The 23331-nt window shown below is 46.3% G+C and overlaps 1 protein-coding gene across 3 annotated transcripts in view; it reads right to left on the bottom strand.

The window, feature by feature from the left end:
* Positions 1 to 23331, bottom strand: part of SLC22A3 (solute carrier family 22 member 3) — a 205728-nt gene that overhangs the window by 90063 nt on the left and 92334 nt on the right. For all 3 annotated transcript variants that reach the window (XM_069974365.1, XM_069974366.1, XM_069974367.1), the window contains exon 3: positions 15611 to 15765. In XM_069974365.1, the coding sequence (XP_069830466.1) occupies positions 15611 to 15765 (155 nt within the window). The remainder of the gene's footprint in view (positions 1 to 15610; positions 15766 to 23331) is intronic.

Raw genomic sequence — 23331 nt, 5'->3', positions numbered from 1 at the left:
CAGCCGTTTCGGGGTTTTTGCCCCTCATCAGTGTGGAGTAGGTTTCTGGCTAGTGGGAGCAATGACTAGTAAGTGCATGCAAAAGGACGCTGGTTGACCTCAGGGAGATCAACCAAAACACCGCAGAGACACCATCACGTGTCTCAACGTCAGTGTATTCTAGAACATTGCCCCCTGGGAAATCGAATATGCAAAAGAACACTGCAGAGACACCATCACATGTCTCGACGTCAGTGAACTAGCCAGACCTTCCCTCCGGGAAGGAACAACCAAGCCAAAGCGTTCTCCAGTCAAGGAAACCACCTCAGCAAGGTATCCATCCACAGACAGCCGTTTCGGGGTTTTTGCCCCTCATCAGTGTGGAGTAGGTTTCTGGCTAGTGGGAGCAATGACTAGTAAGTGCATGCAAAAGGACGCTGGTTGACCTCAGGGAGATCAACCAAAACACCGCAGAGACACCATCACGTGTCTCAACGTCAGTGTATTCTAGAACATTGCCCCCTGGGAAATCGAATATGCAAAGACACTGCAGAGACACCATCACATGTCTCGACGTCAGTGAACTAGCCAGACCTTCCCTCCGGGAAGGAACAACCAAGCCAAAGCGTTCTCCAGTCAAGGAAACCACCTCAGCAAGGTATCCATCCACAGACAGCCGTTTCGGGGTTTTTGCCCCTCATCAGTGTGGAGTAGGTTTCTGGCTAGTGGGAGCAATGACTAGTAAGTGCATGCAAAAGGACGCTGGTTGACCTCAGGGAGATCAACCAAAACACCGCAGAGACACCATCACGTGTCTCAACGTCAGTGTATTCTAGAACATTGCCCCCTGGGAAATCGAATATGCAAAAGAACACTGCAGAGACACCATCACATGTCTCGACGTCAGTGAACTAGCCAGACCTTCCCTCCGGACATGACATTATCTGTCCTGTACTATGAACGCCAGGCTAGTGCCGCATTGTTACAGTGGGGTGGGGGGGGCCCAGGCTAGTGCTGCCATAGTTACAGTGGGGTGGGGGCCCAGGCTAGTGCTGCCATAGTTACAGTGGGGTGGAGGGGCCCAGGCTAGTGCTGCCATAGTTACAGTGGGGTGGAGGGGCCCAGGCTAGTGCTGCCATAGTTACAGTGGGGTGGGGGGCCCAGGCTAGTGCTGCCATAGTTACAGTGGGGTGGAGGGGCCCAGGCTAGTGCTGCCATAGTTACAGTGGGGTGGAGGGGCCCAGGCTAGTGCTGCCATAGTTACAGTGGGGTGGAGGGGCCCAGGCTAGTGCTGCCATAGTTACAGGGGGGTGGGGGGCCCAGGCTAGTGCTGCCATAGTTACAGTGGGGTGGGGGGGCCTAGGCTTGGTGAACAGCCTGGGGCCTATGGTAAAGTTAATCCGCCCCTGCTGGCAGTGCCCAACCTGATGCACTATTATTGGGCAACACACTTAAGGCAGTTTGCGGCTTGGTCCACTTACTCTGCATATAAGCATTGGACCTGGATAGAGAAATTATGGTTTGCTCCCTTCCACCCACACTTTTTTTGTGGCATGCCTCTCCTCCAAGAACCTCCCACCTGTCTCTTCTGGGCCCCATGCGCTTTACCCTGCATATTTGGTCTACCTGCGGTTCCAAGTTCTGGTTATATTCTGCAATCTCCCCGCTCAACTTGTTCCTGCTTTTCACAGACTTTGCCCTGGGCCTCGCGTCTTTGATGGTCCCGACTTGGTCAGCTAAGAAGTTGTTGCAGTTTGTAGATGTGGTGGAACCTTTAACCCGCACCCTGCTTTCATTCGAGAGATTAGTGGAGAGTTATGATCTGCCCCCCTCTGAACACTTCTCTTACTTGAAACTGCGTCATTTCATGCTCTCTCTCTCTGGGCTCCCTCACAGTGTCCAAGCCCACAGACTTTGAACAATTGGTGAGAACTGGGTCGTCGACTAGAGGCTTAATCTCAGTGGCTTTTTCATGTTTTAGCACCACACATATGACTGAATCTCGTATAGATCTGGCCCTATGCAACGAGCAGATGCTGAGATGGGTCTGTAGAGTTTCATATGAGGTCAGATCCGTATCAGATCATTCACCGTTGGTGATTTGTATTATGGGCCCATGGTGTAGTTCTAGGGGTGGTCGGGGGTTTAGGCTCAACCCATATTGGCTGACCATTATTGATCATAAGGATAAGATTAGGGATAAATTAAGTTGTTTTGGGAAGCCAATCTCTTTATTGTATGGGGCACTATGAAGGCCAATCTACATGGAATTCTGTTTAGGGAAATAAACTTAAACAGGATGTTGTGGCGGCAGAAGGGAGGTTTGTGGGCTTACCATCCAGAGAAAATGGGGAGGTACTTAACCCCTTAGTGCTGCATCTAGTTTGGTCCTTAATGACCAGGCTAATTTTTCAAGACCTGTCTCACTTTATGCGCCTATAGCTCAGTTATGCTTTAATGTTTGCTAGAGATTCCGAGACAGTTTTTTTTTTGTAACATGTAGTACTTTATGTTACTGGCAAAATTTGGTCACTATTTTTTAGGTTTTTTTTTTGTGTGAAAATCATCAAAATATCCTGAAAAATATGAAAAGTTAGCATAGAACTTTGACATTCTCTGCTTCTAAAAAAAAGAAAGTTAGAGCACATAAATTAGTTACTAGGTCACATTACCAATATGTCTTCTTTATTCTGGCATAATTTCAGAAACTAAATATTTTACCTTTTGGGGGTGTTACAGGGCTTAGAAATGTATCAGCAAATTATCAAAATTTCATGAAAGCTTCTAAAACTGATTTTTTTTAAAGAACCAGTTCATTTTTTAAATTGATTTAGGAGGCTTGTATACTGGAAACCCCCATAAATAAACCCATTTTGGAAACTACACACCTTAAAGAATTAATCTAGGTCTATAATGAGCATTTTGACCCTACAGATGCTTGAGGAAAGTATTGGCCATTAAGACGCAAAAAATTGGAAAATTAAAATTTTCCAATAATATGTTTAATTTAAAAATTTCTCAATTTCACAAGGAACAAGAGAGAAAAAGCATCCCAAAATCTGTAAAGCAGGTTCTCACAGACTATCTGGGGTGGTTAGGGGTGACCTGCGGTGGTTCCGGGTCACCTGAGGTGCTCATGGGCAACCTAGGGTGGTTATAGGTAGAGTGGCTATGGACAGTCTGGGGTGGTTACAGGCTGGTTACTGGACACCTGCAGTACTCACAGTCAACCTGTGGTGGTTAGGGGTAATCTGGGGCTGTTCAGGGTAAAATGGAGTTCTTATGAATAATCTGTTGTGATTATGGGCAATCTGGAATGGTTACGGGCAATGTGCAGTGGTTATGGGTAACGTGGGGTGGTTATGTGTAATCTGGGGGGGTGGTTATGTGTAATCTGGGGGGGGGTTATGGGTACTCTGGGAGTACACAGCAATTAATATTATAAAAGTGTGTGGTTTTTTGTATGTTTTTCACTTGTTTTTTTCACTTTCACATTTAGTTTTTTACTATATTACTATGATCACTGTGATATCTTGTATCATATTAATCATAGTTTAGTGACAGGGTCCAAATTGGTCCCTGTCACTTTAGATTTTTTGAATTTACTGCCTCTGAAGCGCATGCGCACCTCAGAGGCAACCTAGACGCCAAAGAGGAAGGATCTCCCTGCTCCACGGAGAACTGGTAAGCGGGGGGAAACAGCATATGGAACAAGCATTCAGCGGTATATACTATATACCACTGATCGCTTGTGCCAGGATTACATAGGATGGTCCCCAATCACTACCATGCTTTCCGCCACCTCCAGGGATTGTTTTTTCTTCCCCATCACTGTGAACAGACAGTCTGCTGACAGTGATGGTGGCGGCCATCTTGGATGTGATGGGGAAGGGAGGGTAAGTTACTGGCCACTAGGGGGTTAATCAGGGGGGCATTTATTTTATCTCCTCTCACCGTGGATTCACAGTGAGGGGAGATGAAAGGATGCAGCGGCGCTGGTACCGGTGGCTGCCGTTATAATGATAACCCCACACACTGCCCCGACCCCTTGGCTACCTCTGGTAACTGAGAGGACTGGGTGTGTGCCTTACCGACGCTGCTGCATTATTTTCTGCCATCGCCGTAAAAAGCCGTATCAGCGGTTACTAAGGGGTTAAGTTGGCACGGAATGAATACTCATCCTTTTTGATTAATAAGACACAACATAATTCTTAATTCTTTAAAAGATTTCGGACGGAGGGTTTCATAAAGTCAGGTAAACCCGGAAAGTTCCTAGCAAAAATCATACACAAGAAACTAAGAATCCTATAGTGATTTTATACAATAGGGATGGGGGCAACTTGTTCTCCTGGTGAGGTCGATCCAGTCATTCGTGAACTTTATTCCACAGAGGGGGAGGGAAGTGTGACAGAAATATCCGAATACCTTTACCAATTGGCAATGCCGAGGCTGGGCTGCGACCAGATCCAGGCGTTGGATGCCCTATTACAATGGAAGATCTTAAATTAGCTTGAATTCAGCTTATATTCAGCTTGAATTGGAGGTTCCCCGATCCATCCTGTCATTAGATGCTAGAAGGCGCTTGACAGGATGGAGTAGGGGTTCCTCTGGAAGTAGGGGTTCCTCTGGAAGTAGGGGTTCCTCTGGAAGTAGGGGTTCCTCTGGAAGGTCCTTGAGGCCTTAGGCTTGGGCCATAATTATAGGACCACTAACTGGTTTAATTTAGGGAGGCTTTGAAGACAGGGATGTCCCCCATCTCCATTGCTATTTGTTCTTTTGTTATAGAGTCCTTGGCCATAAGGATGAGAGAATCAAGTGAGGTGGAGGGATTTGGACTATGTGGGAGGGCGGAAAAAAATAACTCCTAACTGGACACAAAGGTCTGGGGGAGGGAGGGATGGCCCTGCCCGATCTCTGATTGTATTGTCTAGCTATGGGGGCTCAGACGTCTATGAAATGGAGATCTTCTCCTATAATCCAATTTATATTACAGAGCAAAAAGTCTGACTATGAGGATTTTTTTATAGAATTAGAGGGGGGGGGGTAGGAGGCACAAAAATATTATAACATGTGGATTTCTATATTAAGAGGTGGAAAGCACTTAGAAGGCTGTGTAAAATTAAAGGGGGTCCCCCATATGGTGGGAATAGTCACTTGGTAGAGTTGGGGAAACTTCAGGATTTTCATTTCTAGGTTTTAAAATGTGTTAAATATAGATGACAAATGGTGGTGGATGGGAAATACCTATCTTTTACCTAATTTAAACAGAAATATGCACTGACAGACACATATGTTTAGATATATACAATTAAGACACACATTTAATTCTACCCTTAATAAAAAGAATGTGGTGTGTACATACATATAACTTTTTTGGTTATCGGAGGTCCCCTATGCAGGGTAAAAATTTTAAAGATCTATATCTGTTTATTGAAGGAGAGGGGGGCGGGCTCTTATAAAATCTAGAGAGAAGTGGGAATTGAGAATTGGAATACATTATGTGTGAACCCTGCCCACAGACTGATACAACTGAAGATTCTCTATAGATTATATCTATCACCGAAGGAACCTATATAGGAGGGGGGGGGGGGGTCGCACTACTCCTGACTGCCCGAAGTGCGCCCTTAGCTGAAGCCGATTTTTTTCACCTTTTATGAGAGTGTTCCAGCATACAGGTCTATTGGAATTTAATGAAAAGTCGGGTAGAGAAAGTTATTGGATTGGCAGTGGGGGAGGATGCCCCCAGGTTCTAGTTGGGAGGATATAATAACAATGGAGGGGTTGGGTCATTATTGAACAACTTAATATCAGGGGTAGGGATGAGCAAACTTTTGAAAAGTTCGGTTCGGTTCAATCCCCCGAACTTTCCTGAAATTCGGGTTCTGACTAACCAAACCGAAAACGAACCTTGCAATAACGGCTGAATAATTGCAGCTACAATAGTGCGAGTCGGATAGGGTATACATGTAGTTTCGTGTAGTTGCAGTTGCTATTACAATGAAAAAAGTGGAAAAAAATCAAAGTGCAAAAATAGTGAAAAAAAAAATAGCCAGCAAATCGGCAATAATGCAGAGCCGACTCCCCTAATGGTTAATATATTTAATAATTAGAACATATTTTCGTTGTAATTAAGTCACTTTCATTGTTCAATAATTTAATTAAAATGATTCCATCATTGTGCAATTAAATATACTGTTAAAATAAATATATATAAATAAATGTATATTTATATATTTATTTTTTTACAGTATATTAAATTGCACAAGTATGGATTCGTTTAAATTAAATTATTGAATTAAATTAATTTTATTACAATGAAAATGTGTTTTATTAATTAAATATTAATTATTACAGGAAACTCTATTAAGCCGTTAATTCATATTCCCGGTAATAGAGCAAACTGTAATAATTAATACTTTAATTAAAACATCAAATGTTTCTTCTAATTATGCTATCACAATAACATTATTAGAAGAAACATTTTGAATCATATGTACGCACATATAAAGAGCCGTCCGCAGTACAGTGACTTCATTGTGCTGCGGACCAGCGAAGAGGACACATCGGGGTGAGTATAGAGCTCTCCCCACCCCCTCCCCAGCACTGCACCCCTCCCAGCAAGAAAGGGGGGGGGGGTCACTTAACCCCTTCCTTGCTGGGATGGGTGCAGTCTGACATCAGTCTGGCCCCCAAGGGGTTAAGGGGGATGCAATGCATCCTCCCTTAACCCCTTGGGGGCCAGACTGTAAGCAGCGATCTGTAAAGATGCTGCATACTGTAAGGAGCACAACACCGCTCACAATGATGGGTGTTGTGCTCCTGTTTGTGTGTTTTTTGTGTGTTTCTCCCTTTTTTGTTTTTCACATATCGGTATCCTGTGGATTACCTCAGATTCGGTGGACTACAACGATGACCAGCGGTTGTTTTGATTTATTTATTTTTTTTATAAAATGGCCAATGAGGGGTGTGGGGGTGTTTTTATTTGAATAAAAAAAAATTCACTTGTGTCTTGTCTTTATTTCTTTACTTTATAGACTTAGTAGTGGAAGCCGTCTAATAGACGGAATCCATTACTAAGTTGGGGCCTAGTGTTAGCCGGTATAAAATGGCTAACACTAACCCCCCATTATTACCCCAGTACCCAATGCCACCAGGGGTACTGGGAAGAGCCGGGTGCCAGTGGTCCCGGAGCGTCAATATTGGCGCTCCTGGACCGGGCGGCAGCAGGCTGGTAAGATTTAGGCTGGGGAGGGCCTAAACCAATGGCTCTTCCCACCCTGGTGTTACCAGGCTGCTGTCGCTTGGTTTTGAACCCGGCTGGTTATGAAAATAGTAGGGTTCCCCCTAGTTGTCCCTCGTCTGGCACACTACTTGTTGCCCTAATATTGTATGGGTACTTGTGTATTGGCATCTTGGCCTTTTTGGCCTTTTTAAGTGGTTTTAAATAATTTTGCTGTTGTTTGTCGGTATAAATAAACTATTTTTGATATCCTGTTATACTGAGTGTGCAATATTGTTGGTTAGTCTAGCCGCTTTTGTCTTTTGTTTTGCTCTTCTAATACTATTGTGATAACATAATTAGAAGAAACATTTTAATTAAAGTAAAGTATTAATTATTACAGTGAGCTCTATTACCGGGAATATGAATTACCGGCTTAATAGAGCTTCCTGTAATAATTAATATTTAATTAATAAAACACATTTTCGTTGTAATACAATTTCGTTGTTCAATAATTTAATTTAAACAGATCCATCATTGTGCAATTAAATATACTGTAAAAAAATAAATATATATATATATATATATATATAAATATACATTTATTTATATATATTTATTATAACAGTATATTTAATTGCACAATGATGGATTCGTTTTAATTAAATTATTGAACAACGAAAGGGACTTTATTACAATGAAAATGTGTTTTATTAATTAAATATATTAACCATTAGGGGAGTTGGCATTACTGCAGAGGATCGCAAACCCCGTAATGCTGATTCCTCTAATACTGTTTCCCTGCTTTCCCAGATGCATCCAGAGGTGTTTGCATCACTTTGTAAAGATGTCTTTGATTTTATTTGTTATTGTTATTTTAACCAGATTCGTTACGAACTTTCTCAAAGTTTGGTCCGGTGACGAATCGAACTTTTTGCAAAGTTCGTAACGAATCTGGTTCGTTACGGTTCGGTTCGCTCATCCCTAATCAGGGTGTGTGGCCAGCAACAAACCTGAGCACAATTGGGGGGCTGTCCTAACAGACTCCTAAAAAGGTTCTTTTTGCTCAAAATACCCCTACCCCCCACCTGAAACCATCCACCCAGGACTCAAAAGGGAATAGGTATCTCTTGTCAACAGGGTGAACAGTATAAGGAGTATTGGGCACGGCAGATCTCCCAAAAGGCTAAAAGGAGATTTTATAAGTTGTAGGGACCACAGATTGAAATGAGTATAAGTTAATTTAACCCCTTCGGGACCAGGCTAATTTTCGTTTTTGCATTCTCTTTTTTTCCTCCTTGTGCTTAAAAGGTCATAGCACTTGCATTTTTACACCTACAGACCCACATGAGCCCTTATTTTTTGCGTCACTAATTGTACTTTGCAACGACAGGCTGAATTTTTGCATTAAGTACACTGCGAAACCAGAAAAAAATTGGTGAAATTGAAAAAAAAAACGCATTTCTTTTATTTGGGGGGGATGTGTTTTTAAGCCATTCGCCCTGGGGTAAAACTGACTTGTTATGCATGTTCCTCAAGTCGTTACGATTAAAATGATATATAATATGTATAACTTATATTGTATCTGATGGCCTGTAAAAAATTCAAACCATTGTTAACAAATATACGTTCCTTAAAATCGCTCCATTCCCAGCTTATAGCGCTTTTATCCTTTGGTCTATGCGGCTGTGTCAGGTGTCAGTTTTTGCGCCATGATGTGTTCTTTCTATCGGTACCTTGATTGCGCATATACGACTTTTTGATCGCTTTTTATTACATTTTTTCTGGATTTGATGCGACCAAAAATGCGCAATTTTGCACTTTGGGAATTTTTGCGCTGACGCCGTTTACCGTACGAGATCAGGAATGTGATTAATTAATAGTTCGGGCGATTACGCACGCGGCGATAGCAAACATGTTTATTTATTTATTTGTTAACTTTTATTTAAGATCTGGGAAAAGGGGGGTGATTCAGACTTTTATTAGGGGAGGGGGCTTTTTACTAATAACAATACTTTTTTTTTTATACACATATACTAGAAGCCCCCCTAGGGTTAGTGTTATTCCCCCCTGGGGTTAGGGTTATTCCCCCCTGGGGTTAGGGTTATTCCCCCCTGGGGTTAGGGTTATTCCCCCCCTGGGGTTAGGGTTATTCCCCCCCTGGGGTTAGGGTTATTCCCCCCCTGGGGTTAGGGTTATTCCCCCCCTGGGGGACTTCTAGTATAAGGGTACTGATCTCTCACAGAGATCTCTGCAGTATAGATATGCTGCAGAGATCCATGAGATCGGCACTCGTTTGCTTTTGGCTGCTGCAGCCGGAAGTAAACGGGTGCCTAGCCGGGGACGACGCCATCTTGGAGCGGTCCCCGGCCGGCTTCAGAAACGGAGATCGCTCCTCCGGGACAACGTCATGGAGGAGCGATCTCCGCCACTAGACACCAGGGATAAGCTGCGTCCGGTAATCGGATGCAGCTGTCATGTTTGACAGCTGCATCTGATTACTGTATTAGCGAACACGGCGATCGGACCGTGTCGGCTAATACCGGCGGTCCCGGGCTACAAGCGGCACCCGGGACCGCCGTGCGGCCCCGCTCTGAACGCCCGCACCCGCGCGAAGACGTACAGTTACGTCCTCGTGCGGGAAAGGGTTAAGGGTTTTTTTTTTTTTTTTTCTCTCTCGTGTGTGTGGCGGGGGAGGGGGGGGCGGGTGTATTAGGGAATGGTAATATGCAAATCTATGCCCTTGTTTTTTCTGTTTAAGTGAAAATTGCCAGGAGCCCTATATACACTATATACCCCGACAGTTCTGCGCTGTTTATGTAAATTGTAGTTTATGCACATTAGAAATAAACTAAAAACTTTAAACATCCTAAATACATAATAGCCAAACTGAGATGTCATGTGATCAGGCTGTATACGGAGCCTGGTTATATACAACATTGGCAGTGTTATATACAGAGCCTGGTTATATACAACATTGGCAGTGTTATATACAGCCTGGTTATATACAACATTGGCAGTGTAATATACAGCCTGGTTATATACAACTTTAGCAGTGTTATATACAGCCTGGTAATGTACAGCATTGGTAGTGTTATGCTGAGCCTGGTTATATACAACATTGACAGTGTTAGTGGAGGTCCTGTATAACTGTAGTATATAGTTGGTGAAGGTCCTGTATACTTGTAGTGTATAGTTCTGGGGTCCTGTATACCTGAAGTGTGTAGTTTGGGGGTCCCCCCGCTGACTGCAGACCATAAGTAAGGTGTGTGTGCAGAAAACCTGCAGCTTATAATAAGTGCATACACAATCCTGCATCATCATAATCTGGCCCTCTTATGCACTACCTTTCATTCTTGTGAGGACAACACAGAAGAGGTTTCAAAGTTTCTAATACTGTATACACTCCCCCCTCCCCTGCAGGTAGACCCCGTACTGTATACACTCCCCCTCCCTTGCAGGTACTCCTATACTGTATACACTCCCTCCCTGCAGGTCGCCCCAATATTGTATACACTCCCCCCACAGGTAGCCCCCATAATGTATACAGCCCCCACCCCTGCGGGTAGCCCCCATACTCTATACACTCCCCCACTTGCAGGTAGCCCCCATACTCTATACCCCCCCTTGCAGGTAATCCCTATACTGTATACACTCCACCCTACCGCAGGTAGCCCCCATACTGTATACACTCCACCCTACCGCAGGTAGCCCCCATACTGTATACACCCCCCTTGCAGGTAGCCCCCATACTGTATACACTCCCCCCTTCCCCCCTTCTTGCAGGTTGCCCTCATACTGTATACACTCCCACCCTGCAGGTAGCCCCCATACTGTATACACTGCCCCCCTTGCAGATAGCCCTCATACTGTATACACTCCCCCCTTCAGGTAGTCCCCCATGCTGTATACACCCCCCCCCCCAGGTAGCCCCCATGCTGTATACATTCCCTAACACCCCCTTACTGTAAACATTCCCCAACACCACCACCCGGCAGGTAAGCCCCTTACTGTATACACTGTATATACACTGTACACTGTTAGGGTGCCTTTACACCTACCGGATCCGCAGCGGATTTTACTGTATTTATTTCTGTGAATCTTTTGTGAGGCAGCTGCCCTAGCAACCAATCAGATTCCAGCTCCCTGTGAAAATGAAAGTAGTAATCCTATTGGTTGCTAAGGCTCCAACTGCCATTTCTGCTGGAGAGCTGCAGCGCTAATTATATCACCTGTGTTTGCAGTGAGGAGATTTTCCCATTCATCTCTATGAGGCGCCGCTCTTCCCCCTCCCCCTCCCCTCCTGTACATCTGGCAGGGACGGGACCTTCGCTGTAACCTTCCCGGGCACCCAATGTATCTGTGGGCCACATTTGGGGTCAAACGGTTCAGGCGTTTGGAAGTCTATAGAGGACAGACAGACAGACAGACGGACAGACAGAAGGACAGACAGACAGAAGGACAGACAGACAGAAGGACAGACAGACAGAAGGACAGACAGACAGAAGGACAGACAGACAGAAGGACAGACAGACAGAAGGACAGACAGACAGAAGGACAGACAGACAGAAGGACAGACAGACAGAAGGACAGACAGACAGAAGGACAGACAGACAGACAGAAGGACAGACAGACAGAAGGACAGACAGACAGAAGGACAGACAGACAGAAGGACAGACAGACAGAAGGACAGACAGACAGACTTTCATTTTTATGATATAGATATGTAGTTTTTATATTTTGTGATATGAAAAAAAAAATAAAGAATGAGTGGGGAACCCTGAGCTACTGTTATCCATCTCCTAGATAGCCTCATAGGGGTATAATACAACTGTCTAGATGGCTGCAAGTTGGGGAGTGAAACCAGCTGCCATGCTCTTCTCCCAACTCATTCTCCTGACTGTCAGAACTTTTGACATGTCCCTATGGCTGTGTCCATTTAAAGCAGAGGTGGGGAACCTCCAGCCCGCAGGCCACATCCAGCCCCTCAGGACTTCTGATGTGGCCCGCGGACGTATGTACCTCGCACATCATCCTCCTGTCCCACGGACTGCGTACAGTATAAATCTAAATGCGGCAGCCGGCAGACTCTAGAGGGCACTGTGCATGTCGGCTATTGTAAGCCGGGGCAGCGCATGTCTTTTCCTTTCTCCTGCAGGCCGCGCATGATAATGTTGTTACATCACACGTCACCTGTAGGAGAGAACCTGCACAGACTACTGGAGAAGGCATAGGACCCGGCCAGCGCTGCGGCAGAGAGAAAAGGTGAGTGTAATGGCTAGAGACTAAGGGGTCTCATTGAGGGGATAAGGTGAAATACCAGGGGGCATCATTGGGGTGGGGATTATGTACAATACCAGGGGTGTCATGGGGTGGGGATTATGTACAATACCAGGGGCATCATTGGGGTGGGGATTATGTACAATACCAGGGGTGTCATGGGGTGGGGATTATGTACAATACCAGGGGTATCATGGGGTGGGGATTATGTACAATACCAGGGGGTATCATGGGGTGGGGATTATGTACAATACCAGGGGGTATCATTGGGGGGACTAAGTACAATACCAGGGGGCATCATTGGGGGGACTAAGTACAATACCAGGGGGCATCATTGGGGGGACTAAGTACAATACCAGGGGGCATTATTGGGGGGACTAAGTACAATATCAGGGGCATCAGGGGGGTGCAATATTTGCCCCACAGTGTGCACAGTATAACATTAGAACGTTGAATGCAGTGGCTGTACAGCGTATGACTCTGAAATGATTTTAGAAATGCCCAAATGGCCCGACAGGAAAAAGTTTCCCCACTCCTGATTTAAAGCCATACAGCACTAAAGATTTTCCTGGAATAAATTTATAATTAGAGATCCTACTGGGGCTGCAGGGGTCTTTATAGTGATTACATACTTACCTGTCCTGCTCAGTCACAGCTGCCCGCTGTCCTAGGCCACCCGCGTTCTGCCGATGTCAGCATTTCAACTACATCCGCTTATGTGCTGAAAATGGCTGCTCAACACCGATTCTATACAGTCCATGCTGAGCAGCCATTCAGCAGAGTGTGGGCCTTCTGGGACCCGGCGGAGCAGGACAGGTAAGTATACAATTACAAGTTTATGTTATACCTAAGCTGCTCACTATTTTATTTCATATGCTCACATGTGGGGGATAGGCTGCAGATCTGCAATGTATTTTCAGCCGTGTTTACACATCTTCGCTCGGAATGAAACCAGGCCCCATTACCTCTCCAGCCGGGCACTGTTCTCACTAACATTGTGTGGCTTTTGGTCAATAAATGTGGGTGTGAACTGCATTCCGAACATGAATGTGGAAACACAACCTAAAGCATAAGAGGGACACGTGTGGTTCACTCTAGGAAAATGTTACAGGCATTTCTCTTTAATTCAAGGATGCAACCACACATCCAGGACCTGCTGCAGATTGATGCAATCACAAATCCAGGACTTGCTGCAGATTGATGCAACCACACATCCAGGACTTGCTGCAGATTGATGCAACCACACATCCAGGACCTGCTGCAGATTGATGCAATCACACATCCAGGACCTGCTGCAGATTGATGCAACCACACATCCAGGACCTGCTGCAGATTGATGCAACCACACATCCAGGACCTGCTGCAGATTGATGCAATCACACATCCAGGACCTGCTGCAGATTGATGCAACCACACATCCAGGACCTGCTGCAGATTGATGCAACCACACATCCAGGACCTGCTGCAGATTGATGCAATCACACATCCAGGACCTGCTGCAGATTGATGCAATCACACATCCAGGACCTGCTGCAGATTGATGCAATCACACATCCAGGACCTGCTGCAGATTGATGCAATCACAAATCCAGGACTTGCTGCAGATTGATGCAACCACACATCCAGGACCTGCTGCAGATTGATGCAACCACACATCCAGGACCTGCTGCAGATTGATGCAATCACAAATCCAGGACTTGCTGCAGATTGCATCAATCTGCAGCAGGTCCTGGATGTGTGGTTGCATGAATCTGCAGCAAGTCCTGGATTTGTGATTGCATCAATCTGCAGCAGGTCCTGGATGTGTGGTTGCATCAATCACAAATCCAGGACTTGCTGCAGATTGATGCAACCACACATCCAGGACTTGCTGCAGATTGATGCAACCACACATCCAGGACCTGCTGCAGATTGATGCAACCACACATCCAGGACCTGCTGCAGATTGATGCAACCACACATCCAGGACCTGCTGCAGATTGATGCAATCACACATCCAGGACCTGCTGCAGATTGATGCAATCACACATGCAGGACCTGCTGCAGATTGATGCAATCACACATCCAGGACCTGCTGCAGATTGATGCAACCACACATCCAGGACCTGCTGCAGATTGATGCAACCACACATCCAGGACCTGCTGCAGATTGATGCAATCACACATGCAGGACCTGCTGCAGATTGATGCAATCACACATCCAGGACTTGCTGCAGATTGATGCAACCACACATCCAGGACCTGCCGCAGATTGATGCAATCACACATGCAGGACCTGCCGCAGATTGATGCAATCACAAATCCTGGACCTGCTGCAGATTGATGCATGCATTTAGTTACATTGATATCAGCAGATATATAGCAGATCCTATATGTGTGACTGCATCCTTAGGTCCCACTCACACATCAGTAACGCTGTCTGTAATTACAGAACGGCGAACCAGATTACAAATGTGTGTCAGTATTTGCAGGGACCCCTGTCAGATAGGTGACACAGACGCCCAACAGCTTAATCATTTTGTGCAGCATAGATCATGACCCCCCAAAATGGATCCATAACACCTACAGTTGTGTGTATGGGGCCATAGAACTGTATTTGTGAAATGATGTGTGACAGCGGCCATAATGTCACATGACTCATGGGAATATAACAATGTTTAGGATCCAACTTGCACCACATGATGGAATAATCTGCAAGTTTGGGTCTATTATACAGTAAGAAACCAGACACTTTCTAGAACAACATAAAATGTTTGTTAATGTAAATCTAATTCCTAGGTCAAAAAGTGGGACATATAAGGGGCAAAGAGGGACAGAGAGGGACAAGGGTCAAAAGTAGGGACTGTCCCTCCAAAGGAGGGACACTTGGGAGGTATGGCCTAAAGATCCCCATACACCTTACACTTTTGTCGGCCATATCAGCCTCTCGTGGCAGTTTTGCCATCGGTATAAGGTGAATGGGGCTCTCCTGACCATCCACCAACATAAAGCTCTCTGGCTGCGGCTTAGCTCTCCCTTTCCCATAGAGATCACAGGCTTGCTCGACTGTTCCAAACATTCCTGTATATGGGGAAGACAGGGGCTGGATGGGAGAGAAAACTCTTAAGAACAAGGCTGTCTCATGGTACTTACCAATAACATAGCATGTCATCCATGTTCCTTTCCCAAAGATACCTTGTAGAAAACGGAAAAGCACCAAGACATAAAAGTTTGGTGCAAATGCTACAACAATTCCACACAACCCGACTCCAAAAGACGAGATCAGGTATGTGACTTTTCTTCCATATCTACAATTGAAAGGAGGCAAATTAACAATGAATACTTGCGTTATGTCACCAACATTAAAGCGGCCCTAAAAGTAAGTTCTGTCCAGAGAACCTGCTGATATGCCGCAGTGACCCTTGACCTTTGGAGTTGATCACAGTTATGATCGCTCTTCTGTTCATCTGCATTCTTCCTTAAATCAATAATTGCCCCTATGAAAATTTGGGGCTTAAGAGCATTTGAGGCTTTGCCTCCGTCCTGGAGTACCACTGCGTCCTGTCAGGTCCGCGCCCATCTGTACCGCCCACCCCGCCCCCTGTGCCCTCTCCCCTCCCGTCCAGTTCCGCCCACTATGCGTGTTCATATATGCATAGTGGCCTCTTCACTGCACTTGTGCCAGGAAGCTGACCGTCGGAGACAGGCTGGTCCCCCGCACATGCATGATTCGGCTGCCCGTTCTGGCATGGTGAGAAGAATTCTGCTGCAGCCAAGTTGTCATCATCCCCGAGGTCAATGACAAAAGTAAGTATGACGACAACTTGGCGGCAGCAGGGTTCTTCTCACTATGTCAGGCTGGCTGGGCGAATCACGAATGCGCAGTGAAGAGGCCACTATGCATACATGAATATTCATAGTGGGCGGAACTGGATGGGGAGGGAGGGGTGGGACAGATGGGGGTGGAGAGGGGGAGGGAGGGAGGGGTGGGACAGATGGGGTTGGGTAGGGGGAGGGGGAGGGAGGGGTGGGACAGATGGGGGTGGGGAGGGGGAGGGAGGGGTGGGACAGATGGGGGTGGGGAGGGGGAGGGAGGGGGAGGGAGGGGTGGGACAGATGGGGGTGGGGAGGGGGAGGGAGGGGTGGGACAGATGGGGGTGGGGAGGGAGGGGTGGGACAGATGGGGGTGGGGAGGGAGGGGTGGGACAGATGGGGGTGGGACAGATGGGGGCGGGTCGGAGGCGATGCCCCAAATGCTCTTAAGCCCCAAATTTGCATAGGGGCAATTATCGATTTAAGGAAGAATGCAGATGAACAGAAGAGCGATCATAACAGTGATAAACTCCTAAGGTAAAGGGCTTCTGCAGCATCACAGCAGGTTCTCTGGGCAGAGTGCCGCTTTTAGATGATGTAAACAGAGTTTGTGGTTTTATTACATTGGTTATGGATAGTTGTTTGGGCAGAATTAGGTCACTGGCATTTCACACAATTTAACTTACAGAACATTTCCTTAAAATGACTCCATGACCCACAAATACAGCTCTGAAGTAATGGCCTTTAGGTGTTTCCTTTCTTTGCAATTTGCTGATTAGTTTCAGTGCTTAGTGCAGTGGTTTCCAACCTGGGGGCAATGAGAACCCGCCGGGAGGGCTGTGGAATTCCGATGGGAATGTTTCCTTTGCGCATCCCTAGAAGCAGGAGATGGGAATATCCTGCTCCTCTATTTTCATAGGATGCAGGCATTTCACACCCGCAGCCTATGAGACGCCTTCACACCCGCAGCCTATGAGACGCCTTCACACCCGCAGCCTATGAGACGCCTTCACACCCGCAGCCTATGAGACGCCTTCACACCCGCAGCCTATGAGACGCCTTCACACCCGCAGCCTATGAGACGCCTTCACACCCGCAGCCTATGAGACGCCTTCTCACCCGCAGCCTATGAGACGCCTTCACACCCGCAGCCTATGAGACGCCTTCACACCCGCAGCCTATGAGACGCCTTCACACCCGCAGCCTATGACAGGGGTGTCAAACTCAAATACACTGTGGGTCAAAATTAAAAAAATTGGACAAAGTCGCGGGCCAACCTTGATAATTATTGAATCATGAATGCGGCGGTCCTGGCACTGTCAGAGTAGCGTGCGGTATTCCTGGCACTGTCAGAGTAGCGTGCGGTATTCCTGGCACTGTCAGAGTAGCGTGCGGTATTCCTGGCACTGTCAGTGGTGTGCGTCTCTCAGCGCTGTGTGCACTATGATAAAGTGCTATATGGTGGGGTGTCGAGTCCTCGCAGTTGGCAGCGGTGGATGTAAATGAAACCTTGACAGGCATTGGCCGACAGTAGATATGGGACAAAGTCCAAAGCAGGTACTACTGAAGACACATTTATTTGTCTCAAGGGACAACGCGTTTTGGGGTACAGGGGAGATGATAAATTGCTATGATATGATTACGGGTGCTAATACACACACCGTATCGCAGTGAATTTTCTGCTGCGACACGCAGCAGATACGCAGCAGAATTGATGTAAATAACTGAACACAGCATCAAATCTGCACCATTAAATCTGCTGCGCATCGGTCGTGTGTTAGCAACCTAAACCCAAAACCATGTAATAGCCCCCCCCCCAATATTACCCCATGTTGTAGCCAACCCAACCAAAATTGGCCCATTTATTAGCCAGCCCTCCCAATAGTGCCTTAATAGTAGCCAGCCCCCCCCCAAGTGTCCCATATAGTAGCCAGCCCTCCCCAATAGTCTCATATAGTAGCGAGTCCTCCCTAATAGTCTCTTTTATAGTAGCCAGTCCACCCTGTAGTCTCATATAGTGGCCAGCCCTCCCCTGTAGCCTCATAGTAGCCATCCCTCCCCAGACATTATTACTATATGGGGGCACAGCAGGGGACATTATTACTATATGGGAGCACAGCAGGGGACAGGGGGCAAGAATAGATTGGTCTATGTAAAGTGCAATTTACTATCAGGGATAAGCCTGGTCTATTTTCTGTGGTGCAGATTTGTTTGGTTCAGAATTGTCTCATTGGCCCTGGTTTGCCTCCTAGGTAATGAGCATTTATTCTCCTTTCTTTTTCAGATACCCACATGCAGAGGATTACATGGATTCATTTGGACTACGGTGATGACCAGCAGACTTTAAAATGGTCAACGAGGGGGTGTGTTGTGTTTTCTTTCATTACTTTACAGACTTAGTAGTGGAAGCAGTCTCAAAGACAAAATCCATTACTGAGTCGGGACTTAGTGTTAGCCGGTATAAAATGGCTAACACAAATCCCCCCCACCCCATTATTACTCCAGTACCCAATGCCACCAGGGGTACTGGGAAGAGCCGGGTGCTAGTAGTCCCGGAGCGTCAAAATTGGTGTTCCTGGACTGGGCGGTAGCAGGCTGGTATTATTAGGCTGGGGAGAGCCAAAATAAATGGCCCCTCACACCTTGGTACTATTAGGCCGCTGCTGCTTGGTTTTTAGCCTGGCTGGTTATGGAAAGGGGGGGGGGGGGGAAATAAAACCTATGCATTTAAAAAAAATAATAATAAAAAAAACAACGCATAGGATTCCCCCCTTTAACCCCTTAACCCTTTAAGGACATGGCCCATTTTCGTTTTTACGTTTTCGGTTTTTCCTCCTTGTGTTTAAAAGGTCATAGCACTTGCATTTTTCCACCTAGAAACCCACATGACCCCTTATTTCTTGCGTCACTAATTGTACTTTGCAATTACAGGCTGAATTTTTGCATAAAGTACACTGCAAAACCAGAAAAAAATTCAAAGTGTGGTGAAATTGAAAAAAAAAAACGCATTTCTTTTATTTGGGGGAAATGTGTTTTTACGCCATTCGCCCTGGGGTAAAACTGACTTGTTATGCATGTTCCTCAAGTCGTTACGATTAAAACGATATGTAACATGTATAACTTATATTGTATCTGATGGCCTGTAAAAAATTCAAACCGTTGTTAACCAATATACATTCCTTAAAATCGCTCCATTCCCAGGCTTATAGCGCTTTTATCCTTTGGTCTATGGGGCTGTGCGAGGTGTCATTTTTTGCGCCATGATGTGATCTTTCTATCGGTACCTTGATTGCGCATATACGACTTTTTGATCGCTTTTTATTACATTTTTTCTGGATTTGATGTGACCAAAAATGCGCAATTTTGCACTTTGGGATTTTTTTGCGCTGACGCCGTTTACCGTACGAGATCAGGAATGTGATTAATTAATAGTTCGGGCGATTACGCACGCGGCGATACCAAACATGTTTATTTATTTATTTATTTGTTTACTTTTATTTAAAACCTGGGAAAAGGGGGGTGATTCTGACTTTTATTAGGGGAGGGGGATTTTTACTATTAACAACATGTTTTTTTTTTTTTTTACACATATACTAGAAGCCCCCCTAGGGGACTTCTAGTATATACACTTGGATCTCTCATTGAGATCTCTGCAGCATAGATATGCTGCAGAGATCCATGAGATCGGCACTCGTTTGCTTTCGGCTGCTGCAGCCGGAAACAAACGAGTGCCGAGCCGAGGACGGCGCCATCTTGGACGCGTCCCCGGCCGGCATCAGTAACGGAGATCGCTCCTCCGGGACAAGGTCCCGGAGGAGCGATCTCCCCCACTAGACACCAGGGAAACGTTGCCTCCGGTAATCGGAGGCAGCTGTCAACTTTGACAGCTGCCTCCGATTAGCTAATTAGCGGGCACGGCGATCGGACCGTGCCCGCTAATAGCGGCGGTCCCGGGCTACACGCGGCACCCGGGATCGCGGCACTTCAAAGCGGGGCCGCCGCGCGGCCCCGCTTTGAAGTGCTAATGAGGACATAGGACGTACCGGTACGTCCGATGTCCTTAAGAGGTTAAAGAGTCACTGTCGTATTTTTTTTTTTTGCAGAAATCAATAGTCCAGGCGATTTTAAGAAACTTTGTAATTGGGTTTATTAGCCAAATCTGCCATTATCTGCATGTAAAAAGTCTTTTCCCAGGTCCCCCCCTCCTTCCTCTTTTTCATCCACTCCAAAAAATCTGAAAATTGTGACTTGTTGCAGGAGACGTCCCCTGTCTGCTCTATGGAGAGGGGAGGGGGGAGGAGGAAGGAGGGAGTTAGCCGGCAGCAGAAAGCAGATAACAGAGGATTACAGGCACGGAGCTGGGTGACAGCTGTAATCCGAGCTCAGACAGGTCACTGGTGACTGTCACAGGAGATATCCCGTGAGGGATTTGTAGATTAACTCTTTGTTGTCCTGTTTTGGTCTTTTCTTTAGCTCTCTCCATAGGAGAACAATGAAGACAGGGGGGAGAGCTTCAAACTGCTTTTTCATGATAAAAATGCATTTTTCTGATAATAAACCCAATTACAAAGTTTCTTAAAATCGCCTGGACTATTGATTTCTGCAAAAAAAAATTTCACGACAGTGACACTTTAAGGACAGAGCCAATTTTGATTTTTGCGTTTTAGTTTTTTCCTCCTTGTGCTTAAACGGTCATAGCACTTGCATTTTTTCACCTAGAGACCCACATGACCCCTTATTTTTTGCGTCACTAATTGTACTTTGCAATGACGGGCTGAATTTTTGCATAAAGTCACTGCGAAACCAGAAAAAAATTCAAAGTGTGGTGAAATTGAAAAAAAAAGCATTTTGTTTATTTGGGGGAAATGTGTTTTTACGCCATTCGCCCTGGGGTAAAACTGACTTGTTATATATGTTCCTCAAGTCGTTACGATTAAAACGATATGTAACATGTATAACTTATATTGTATCTGATGGCCTGTAAAAAATTTAAACCATTGTCAACAAATATACGTTCCTTACAATCGCTCCATTCCCCGGCTTATAGCGCTTTTATCCTTTGGTCTATGGGGCTGTGTCAGGTGTCAGTTTTTGCGCCATGATGTGATCTTTCTATCGGTACCTTGATTGCGCATATATGACTTTTTGATCGCTTTTTATTACATTTTTTCTGGATTTGATGCGACCAAAAATGTGCAATTTTGCACTTTGGGATTTTTTTGCGCTGACGCCGTTTACCGTGCGAGATCAGGAATGTGATTAATTATTAGTTCGGGCGATTACGCACGCGGCGATAGCAAACATGTTTATTTATTTATTTATTTAATTTACTTTTATTTATAACCTGGGAAAAGGGGGGTGATTCAGACTTTTATTAGGGGAGGGGGCTTTTTACTATTAACAACACTTTTTTTTTTACTTTAACACTTATACTAGAAGCCCCCCTGGGGTTAGGGTTATCCCCCCCCCCTGGGGTTAGGGTTATCCCCCCCCTGGGGTTAGGGTTATCCCCCCCCCTGGGGTTAGGGTTATTCCCCCCCTGGGGTTAGGGTTATTCCCCCCCTGGGGTTAGGGTTATTCCCCCCCTGGGGTCAGGGTTATTCCCCCTGGGGTTAGGGTTATTCCCCCCCTGGGGTCAGGGTTATTCCCCCTGGGGGACTTCTAGTATAAGTGATTTGATCTCTCATAGATATGCTGCAGAGATCCACGAGATCGGCACTCGTTTGCTTTCGGCTGCTGCAGCCGGAAGTAAATGAGTGCCGAGCCGGGGATGGCGCCATCTTGGAGCGGTCCCCGTCCGGCTTCAGAAACGGAGATCACTCCTCCGGGATAACATCCCGGGGGAGCGATCTCCGCCACTAGACACCAGAAAACAGCTGAATCATGTTTGACAGCTGCATCTGATTACTGTATTAGCGGGCACGGCGATCGGACAGTGCCCGCTAATACCTACGGTCCCGGGCTACAAGCGGCACCCGGGACCGCCGCGGTTCAGAGCGGGGTCGCCGCGCGGCCCCGCTCTGAACGTCCTTACCGGCATCAGGGCGTAAATATACGCCCGATGTCGTTAAGGGGTTAAAATCAAACAGCAGCAGCCTAGTAATACCAGGGTGGGAGAGGGCATTTATTTTGACCCTCCCCAGCCTGCTACCACCCAGTCCAGGAACACCAATTTTAACGCTCCAGGACTACTGGCGCCCGGCTGTACTAGCCTGCTACCGCCTAGTCCAGGAGCGGTACTGTACTGACGCCGTCGGTACAGGGGGTGGGGCTTACCGGGACATATCGGGAATGCTAGAAACCAAGGAGGAAGCAGCAGGTAACCCCCAGCCCCTACCATCAGCCCCCCCATGGAGAGAGCACTGCATCAGCCCCAGGAAGGAAGAGGGCACTTAACCCCCTTCCTTGCAGTTGCAGGTGCAGTGCCAGAACCTTCTGGTTTCTAGGGGCTTAAGCCCCTGGGAGCCAGACTTTAACTTCTGTGCAAGGATTTCAAATTTCCTGCTCAGAAGCAGACTGCTTTTTGCTTCTGGGCTGGAAACCCCATAGGGCAGGTGATCCCGGCTTAAGGAGGGGATTTCATGCTTCTGTACTGTAAGGAGGGGTGCCCTTTGCATCCCTCTTTACTGTAAAGCCCCTTACTCTAAAGCCCCTTACACTCTGTGGATCGGGTGCGCTGCACCCGACCCACAGAGCAAACAGGCTCCACACTAGGTGTTGAAATACACCACCTCTAGTGTGAAGTCAGTCTGCGAACCATGTGCAACTGTTAGTTAGTTGCACATGATAAATCATGCCTACTTTTAGCCTAAGCTGACGTAGGCATGATTGGTGTATGTAAGGGAAAAGTCGCAAAATTTTGCACAGCTATGCGATTGCTGAAAATTTTTCCACTCCAAAAAAAAGTGTATATTTTTTATAAATCTCCCCCATTATTACTACATGGAGGCACAGCAGGAGACATCATTACTATATGGAGCCACAGCAGGAGACATTACTACTATATGGAGGCACAGGAGGAGGCATTACTACTATATGGGGCACCGCAGGGGGCATTATTA

The sequence above is a fragment of the Dendropsophus ebraccatus genome, chromosome 6, assembly GCF_027789765.1.
Source record: "Dendropsophus ebraccatus isolate aDenEbr1 chromosome 6, aDenEbr1.pat, whole genome shotgun sequence".
Taxonomy (NCBI): domain Eukaryota; kingdom Metazoa; phylum Chordata; class Amphibia; order Anura; family Hylidae; genus Dendropsophus; species Dendropsophus ebraccatus.
The sequence above is the reverse complement of the archived record's forward strand: the minus strand, read 5'-3'. Positions and strand labels throughout refer to the sequence as shown.